Source organism: Pteropus alecto, unplaced genomic scaffold (assembly GCF_000325575.1).
Source record: "Pteropus alecto unplaced genomic scaffold, ASM32557v1 scaffold271, whole genome shotgun sequence".
In the NCBI taxonomy this organism is placed as follows: Eukaryota; Metazoa; Chordata; class Mammalia; order Chiroptera; family Pteropodidae; genus Pteropus; species Pteropus alecto.
In genome coordinates, this window is record NW_006430730.1 from 854,363 (window position 1) to 862,999 (window position 8,637).

Sequence of the window (8,637 nt, forward strand, 5' to 3'; positions counted from 1 at the left end):
TTTTTTATCTTTCCTGCCTTTGAGGTCAGAAGTCGCACTCGCCAGTTAAAGAGCCGCCCCTCATTCAGGCTCACCTCTGTTACTCCTACCCGTAAGCCCTTCTTTGCATCGTATCCCCGCCTCCAAGTCCGCTCCTAATCCAATGTGGACTCTCGACTCTGCTCGGACTTCTGACCAAATCCGTTTCTCCGCTCGGCTAAGCACCTCTGCACCGCCCCTTCCCACTTGCTCCGCCAATCGCCCGTCTGGTTCCCGTCCCTTTCAATCCGTCTTCTCTCACGCCGCCAATCCACGCCTTTTGTCCCGCCCCCTGGCCGCCGAGTCCTCCAATCCTCGCCTCTGGGAAGTGTGGCCTGGTATCCCGCGGCTCTAGCGGGTCGCGCCGGAGGGGGAGGTGGAGGCGGAAGTGGCGGCGCCGGCCCGGGAGTAGGAAGGAGCTGGGGCTGCAGCCGGAGTAGAGCGGCTGCCAGCCGAGGAGCAGGCGCGGCCGCGGCGCCATATTGCGGCCCTAAGCGGCCGCGACCGAGTCATGGCCGAAACCTACGGTGAGGGTGGTGGGCCGACACTGGGGTCTGGGGTCTGGGGTCTGGCCCGGGGAGGATGCGGCCTGTGGGAATGGGGCGGGGCTTTATATATTAGGGGGCGGGGTCTGGTATTAGGGGCAGGGCCTATTGGATGCTGGGAGGGGTTAGTGGGTCTGAGGCTGAGCTTAATCGATTTGGGCGGAGCTTGAGGGTCTGGTTGTAGGTTTAATAGATTTCGGGCGGGATTTGAGGGAACCAGCCATGATGGATAAGGTAGGTATTGAGGGAGAGGTTGGTCCTTAATGTGTCAGGCGGAACCTGCGTAGATGAGGCTGGACTGTGTGAATGGCAGAGGTCGAGTTTAATGGACTATGGGATTCCTGAAGGGATGCTGCGGACCCTGGGATTGCTTTGGCTTGAGAGGTGTAGTATGGGGTTCGGGGTGAGTTGGGGGTACAATTAGGGGTGGGACTAGTGGCAAGGGGTGGGGCTTAAGCTTGAGAATAGGGGCAGGGCCTTGGACAGAGGGAGGGAAGGAGGGACTTAGGTGGTGGGAGGACTGAGTACAGTAGAAAGAACACTGGTTTAGGTGTCAGAGGGAGCTGCATTCATTGAACAAATAGAAAAAAGCATAGAGCAGTGGTCCCCAACCTTTTTGGCACCAGGGACCGGTGCTCCTATGAGAATCTAATGCCTGATAATCTGAGGTGGAGCTGAGGTGGTGATGCTAGTGCTGGGGAACGGCTACAAATATAGATGAAGCTTTGCTTGCTCGCTGTTGCTCACCTCCTGCTGTGTGGCCTGCTTCCTAACAGGCCCTGGACTGGTACAGGCAACAGATAGGTCCACGGCCCCAGGGGGTTGGGGACCCCTGGTATAGGGAACAAGGCAAAGACCCTGAGATGGGAACCAGCTTGTCATCTTCAGGGAATAGTCTGAAAGCCAGAGGCTGGAGTAGAGTCAGTGGGTCAGAGAGTGGTAGGAGGTGAAGTCGTGAGGGGCAAGGGCAAGATTGTAGTCCTTGATAAAGTGACTCTCAAGAAGCCTTAGCAATGTGATAGCTAAGATCTTGGACTCTGGAGCCAGTAGGCCTGAATTTGAATCCCAGCTCTGCCTAGCTAGGGCCTTGGGCAAGTCATTTAACCTTTCTGGCTTCAATTTCCTCATCTGGAAAACGGGGATAATTATTAGTATAACTCCCTCGTCGAGTTTTTCTAAGGATTAAGTGAGCTATTGATGTAAGTAAAGAAATTTAGAACTGTCTCTGGTACATGGTAAGCCTTATATAAGAATTACCTGTTGCTGTTACCCATTTCTCTGTTTCTGCCTGTGTCTTTCTCTCCTTATAACCGTGATGGCATCTCTGTTTCCATATTTTCCCCTGTATCTTTCTTTCCATATGGGTTTTCCTGATTTTGGCTCCATCTGTTCAGACTTCCTCTTCAAATTCCTGGTGATTGGAAGTGCAGGAACTGGCAAATCATGTCTCCTTCATCAGTTCATTGAAAATAAATGTGAGTGTCTGAGAGTGGTCCTGGGAGCACCAAATGGTGGGCACAGGCATGGCGTGGGCAAGTGGGCAGCAGTTGGGGTGGGCAGGGGTAGGGCTCGCCACAGGTATAACTCCCGTGCTGGCAGCCTGGTCCTCGCTTTGGTATATGCGCTTCACTAGGTCCTTCTTGAGCCTCAGTCGCCGCAGCAATGAGAATGGGTTTGTACAGGCTGAGGAGGCCTTGGAGGACAGGGAATCCTCTGAGTCCTGCACTGCCTCTTCTCGCCCTCCCACTTCAGTCAAACAGGACTCCAACCACACGATCGGCGTGGAGTTCGGATCTCGGGTAGTCAACGTGGGTGGGAAGACTGTGAAACTACAGATTTGGGACACAGCTGGCCAGGAACGGTTTCGGTAGGTGGGCTGGGCTCCCATGGAGAGAGAGAGTCGGGGGAGGAGAGAGGAGAGAAAATGGGAGAGAGGTGTGCAGAGTCACTTGGAGACACCATGATAGGAGCAAGGAGACACTGAGAGGGCAGGCAAGGCAGAGGGAGAGGGACAGAGACTGCGAGTAGCAGATACATAACAGCCAAAAAAGAAGGAGTCTTGGAGAGAGGATGACAGAGACAGTGAGAAAAAAGGAGAGAGAAAGAAGCATTGTGAAGAGTGAGAGACCCATATGGCTGGAAGGATGGAAACTTGTGCCCAGGAAAAGACCAGGCCTGGAGAAAAAGACACGGTTGAGGTGGGTGAGGGTGTGGGTGTGAGGGGGCAGAGAGGTAAAGAGAGTGACTAAAACAGAAAGGGAAAAGGATACTTGAAAGAGATACACTCAGAGAGAGAGAGAGAAAGAGGCACATGAGAAAGAAGAGGAGAAAGATAAAGGAAATGAGACAGAACAGAGACAGAGACAGGGTGAGTGGGACAGGTGTAGCCAGAGAGATTGAGAAATACCTCTGTGTTGCGGAGGGAGAGAGACGCGTAGGGCTCAGCTCACAGTATGTTTTCAGGAAATGTCTGCAGAAGGGTGATGGACACATAGAAATCCTGAGTCTGAGAAACAGACAGAGAAACAGAAAATCCAGTCCATGGAGAAGTGCGGTCCCTGGGCAGCACTTAGTAGCTGCTAAGTTAATTCTTGTGTGTTAGTTCACTGTGTGAGGCACATAGAGACCAGAGACAGAGAGGGCGAAGGAGAAGCAGGTGTATGACATGAATTGGATTTGCAGTAAGTGCTTAATAAATGCTTGGTTGGAATGATTGCCTGAGTTCCACAGGGAGCCAGACTGGTGACACAGGGAGTTAGTTGCAGACAGTTGGCCACCCTGGGAAGGGGGCTTCCCCCCAGATACAGCAGGAGAGGAAAAGCGGATATAATTGCATAGCACTTGGCCAAGACTGGGCAAAGGGGAGATGACAGAAAATGTTGATGAATGGATGGAAGGAAATGTAAGTGAGGATGAGAGAGCCAGAGCCAGACAGAGAGAAATAGAAATTTAAAGACACACCCATGAGGGAGGGAGACAGAAAGACACAGACCAATGAAGAGATACAGAAAGACAGGGACACAAAGACAGGGAGAGACTCAGACAGAGGCAGACAGACAAACAGCTAAGAGAGGCAGAGATTGAGGGAGACAGAGACTGCGAGACAGAAATCGTAGCAAGATCAGACCATGCCAGGTTTTGGAGGATGGGCCAGCAGTGAAGGGGGGCCTCCGAACCACCAGTCTTTCTCCGCAGAGGGGGGCAGTCACAGGGCAGACCCCAGCCTCGGGGGTGACTGGGTCCCCCTGGCCCCACAGGTCGGTGACGCGGAGTTACTACCGAGGGGCGGCTGGAGCCCTGCTGGTGTACGACATCACCAGGTGGGTGTGTGGAATGGGTGGGGTGGGGCCTGGGCGCCCCTCTCCTTTGCCCACCTCCGTTCTTCTTTCTTCACAGCCGGGAGACTTACAACTCACTGGCTGCCTGGCTGACGGACGCCCGCACGCTGGCCAGCCCCAACATCGTAGTCATCCTCTGTGGCAACAAGAAGGACCTGGACCCTGAGCGTGAGGTCACTTTCCTGGAGGCCTCCCGCTTTGCCCAGGAGAACGGTGAGGGTCGTGTAGTGGACTGTGTGGTGGGCCGGCGGAGATGGGGAGCCGTCCCCCAGGGCCATGGGTCTCTAAGGCTGTGCCCTGCAGGGGAATGTCGACGTTTAGAGGTTAGGGTTCAAATTCGAGTGTGGCCACATGTGCACCGTGTGACCACTCTGGTCCTCAGTTTCCTCGCCTAGAGAGTGGGGGTCACAATGTTTCTGTCGTACATCCTGCATGATGGTTAAGGGAGATGGTCCATGGGAAGCCCCAGCACCACCTGGATGGGTACTTGATAATGTTGGCTGCTAAGAAGGTTCAACCACCACAGGGAGGGAGCAAAATATCAGTGTAAGGTGGAGGCTGCAAATTCCGATGGCCCCAGGGAACAGGCTCGTTTTGTGAATAAATGTGATAAGACAAGGTAGACCTCACATTAGTAGGCACTGGCATTAGGGGAGTGGACAAGACTGACAGCCATGTCAGAAGGTATGCAAGGACAAACACGTTTAAAAACATCGTGTTGGCCAAACATCTGCTGGCTTCCAGTTTGTAACCTCCAGGCTTAAAGGAGGTTTTGCCATCAGAAAGATGTGGGTTTCAGTCCTGGCTCTTGATTTACTGTGAAGCCTTGTCACATGACTGATGGGTGGACTGTGGTGGATCTAGACCTTGCTAGATAGTGCTGGGGCCACAGTGATGAAGACTTGTCCTGAGCCTAGCTTTCATGGGCTCACAGCCCGGAGGGGTCAGGGTTGGGCTGGGGGTGGCACAGGGGGTTGGGAGAGCCCAGAAAAGGCACCTGACCCATCCTAGAAGGTCAGGAAGGACTTTCTGGAGGAGATGTGTGAGCCGAGCTCTGAAAGAAGAGCTAAGTGGGCACCTGGGGAGGAGAGCATTCGTGACAGGGAAATGACCAGGAGTGAGGGCAAAGGTGGCACATTGGAGGAACAGAATGAGAAGCAGCCAGGCAGGGTCAGAGTGGGAGATGGGGACTGGCCGAGGCCCTGACCTCCCGAGCATCTGCCCTCAGAGCTAATGTTCCTGGAAACTAGCGCTCTCACTGGGGAGAACGTGGAGGAGGCTTTCCTGAAGTGTGCCCGCACCATCTTGAACAAGATCGATTCAGGTAAGGTCCCGACCAACCGGAATGGGAGTGGAAGGCAAGGCCCAGCTGTCTCCAAGGCACCAATCCTGACCTCTCCCCTCCTTGGCAGGCGAGCTCGACCCTGAGAGGATGGGCTCAGGCATTCAGTATGGTGACGCTTCCCTCCGCCAGCTGCGGCAGCCTCGGAGTGCCCAGGCTGTGGCCCCTCAGCCCTGTGGCTGCTGAGACCTGCAGTGCCAGGTGGGATACTGGGGACTCGAAGACTGCAGGGGTGGTCTTCTGATAAGGGGAAGTACAGACCAGAGACAGAGACAGAAAAGGAGAGATGACAAAAGCAATGGGGAGAAAGATGCAGAAACACTCGAGTTAGAGTAGCCATCTTTCCGGCCGCAGCGAAGTCCTTTCCATCCCACTGCCAGCTCTCTGCCCTGGATCTCCGACCCTCCCATTCATGATTCATCAAATACTTACCTAGTGTCTGCTGTGTGCCGGGCCCTATTCAAGTCACTGGTGAAACACACAAATCCCTGCCCTCATGGAGCAGACAATCAACAAGATATATAAGAAAATTATGTATTAGGGAAATAAGAGCTATAGAAAAATAAGGCTAGGCGAGGAGGGGTGGAGAGGTGGAGGAGTGGAATTTTAAACAGGATGGTGAGGCAAGGCCTCACTGAGAAGGTGACATTTGAGCATGGTACGTGCAGGCTATGGGAGTGGAGGGAAGCAGATCAGGGCCTGGTGGGCCATGGGGCAGACTCTGGGTTATACCCTGGGTTGAGGGTCATAGGAAGGCTCTAAGCAAGAGGATGAGATCTGATTCAGATGTTTACAGAGTCTCTCTGACTTCATATGGGGCTAGGGGGTGGCTATGAGAGATAGGGGTAGTTGCTGGGAGACCAGAGAGGAGGTTACTGCAAAGTCAAAGTCAAAGACAGTAGTGGACAAAACCGTGGTGAAGGCAGAGGAGGAGTTGAAAAGTGGGTAGGTTCTATATCCTCCCTGGTTTCTGTCTCTAGTCACGTCCCCCCTTGATGTAGCCACTGGGTCTTTCTAAAGCACAAATTGGATCCCGTCCCTCCCCTGTTTAAAACTATTCATGGCTCCCAGGGTCCATAGGACGCAGCTGACGCATCTTAGCTGGTGCTGGACTTTTCTGGGTCCGGCCCCGGCCAGCCTCACCTGCCTCAGCTTTCATCTCCCCCCACCTCTCAGGCTGCTGCAGCCACACTGAAGTTCTGTCTGTTTCTTTGAGTCTTTGCACATGCTGTTCCCTCTGCCAGGAACACCGTTCCTTCCCTCTCTTCCCTGATAGCCTCCTCCTCTTCCTTTGGGAAGCCTTGTTTGTTCCAAACTCCTGGACAGGCTTGCAAGATACTACAGGATTTGGTCCCGTCCCCACCTCCCTGGGGGCGTGAATGTCTTCCAAGTTCTTTTCCCCTCTGTGCCTCATGCTCCCCCTCCCCTCCAGCTACTGGCAACTCTGGGGCAGCTGTGGGGCAAGGGGGTTAGACTTTGGATATACTTTGAAGGCAGAGTCAACATGATTTCCTGATGAGTGGACGTGGAAATTGAGAGAGAGGAGTCCCGGGTGAGTTCTTTGGGTGTTGCTCTTTTTTCTTTCCAGGTCTTTCTATCTGCTGTGCTTTGGCTGGGTGTGCCTGTCCTCCTGCTTCCTTTCTTACACCAACTCCCACTCATCATCTGGTCTCTGCTAACAGGACTTTTCCTGCAGGAACCTTTATCCCAGGCAGGGTTACTCCTTCTTGCTAGGTGGTCTCAGAACTGCCTCCTCTTTTTCTAAAGTGCTCAACTCTGTACACTGGTTATTATTTGCCCAGTATTTGATTTCCCCATCTGAGAAGGAAAGGAGGTGACAGATTACAGACATTAGAGCCAGGCTGCCTGCGTTTAAATTCCACCTCTGTCACTAGGTGACACTGCCTTTAAATTCCACCTCTGTCACTAGCTAGGTGACTCTGGGCAAATTATTTAACCTTTCTGGGCCTTGGTTTCTTCAATAATAGTACCTGCCTTATGTGGATGTTGAGAAGATAAAGAATTAATTTGAGTAAAGTGCTTAGAACAGGGACTGACGCTTAGTAAAGACTCATAAACAAAGGCTATTTATTATTTTTCTCCTTTTTATCCATTTTAAAAATTCTGGCTGTGCAGAAAGGGATGGATGTGTACTCTTTGCCCCAAGGCTTAGCACGGGGTCTGTTCAGGGTTTGCCCTCAGGAAATCAAATAAAAAAAGATGATGCTTTTTCAAACTTAGTTGACTGCAGTCCGCGGGAGGAAATATATATTAATCTAATACTGTCACACACGTACGTATAAAATTGAAACGTGTTTTCTTAGCACTAATATTCTTTTTTAAAAAATCGAGGTGAAATTCACATAACATAAATCTAGTCATTTTAAAGCGTATAATTCAGCGGCATTTAGTACATTCACAAGATTGTGCAACCACCACCTCTGTCTAGCTCCAAAACATTTCATTGCCTTAAAAGGAAATCCCACTCCTCATCCCCCAGCCTCTGGCACCCACTCATCTGTTTCTGCCTCTGTGGACCAATATTCTTACATGCAGTGCAGTCTGATATTTTCTATGTATTCTATTTTCTGTTTCAATAAAAGATTGGCCAAGGCCCACCAAACTGATTTCCCAACCCACTAATGCAGTGCCACACATTGAAATCACCTGGAGAGCTTTAAAAACAGGTGTCTGGGCCTCACTCCAGAAATTTTGGGATTTCTAGAAGCTCCCAAGTAAAGCTATCTGCAGCAAAGCAAGAACCGTTAACCGAATATGTCTCCTTGGTTTGGAAAACCCTGGAATGAGACCTGGAAGTGACACAAAAGTGGGGTAGAGTGACACAGAGGTACTAAGGTGGGGACATGAAGTTTAAACACTGAGATGCCTCTCTACAGACTCAGGGAGATACTCTCAGAGAGAGCGCCCCAAATTACATGTAGATGAGAAACAGAAAGTCAGACAGACTGTAGAAACTGAGTGTGGATGGATGGACACACCAGCTGGACAGAGCCAGGATCCTTCCCGTTCATCACACACTTTTCTTTCAGCTCACCTGTTCTCCAGGACCAGCCCTGCCCTTCCGGCTGGGGCCCAGACCCAGGCCCCGGGAGACCAAGCCCCTCACCTGCCCTGGCTCCCTGAGAAGCTGCCCTGCCACCTGTCCCCCTTCCCTGGCCTGGTGGGGCCTGGCTGAGGGGCAAGACTGAGCCACGGGGGAAAGGGAAATCCATACCTGCTGCTGCTTCCTCTGTCTTGGCTAACCCCTGTTCCTCCTGAACCTCTAGCCATTCATTCTCTAAGAGTTCCCAAAACCTGAGACCAGGGCCATTTGGCCCCAGCTCCCCTGGCCCTGCCATTGTGAGTACGAGTTATTTATTACCTGGAGGCCTGC

At 52.2% G+C, this 8,637-nt stretch overlaps 1 protein-coding gene across 4 annotated transcripts; it reads left to right on the plus strand.

Moving 5' to 3' along the window:
- The first annotated feature begins 372 nt into the window (after positions 1–372).
- On the plus strand, positions 373–8,631 carry RAB4B (RAB4B, member RAS oncogene family). Of its 4 annotated transcripts, XM_025050788.1 has the most exons (9): positions 417–545; positions 836–947; positions 1,958–2,038; positions 2,316–2,430; positions 3,821–3,883; positions 3,960–4,114; positions 5,130–5,225; positions 5,314–5,444; positions 8,294–8,631. In XM_025050788.1, the coding sequence occupies exons 2-8, from the start codon at positions 896–898 to the stop codon at positions 5,427–5,429; spliced, it is 678 nt and encodes a 225-aa protein (XP_024906556.1). In that variant the 5' UTR covers positions 417–545; positions 836–895; the 3' UTR covers positions 5,430–5,444; positions 8,294–8,631. The 4 variants fall into 4 exon arrangements, with proteins under 4 accessions (XP_006905487.1, XP_024906556.1, XP_024906562.1 ...); XM_006905425.2 differs by lacking the exon at positions 836–947 and having other exon boundaries at positions 373–545; XM_025050781.1 differs by lacking the exon at positions 417–545 and having other exon boundaries at positions 805–947.
- Positions 8,632–8,637: the final 6 nt, after the last annotated feature.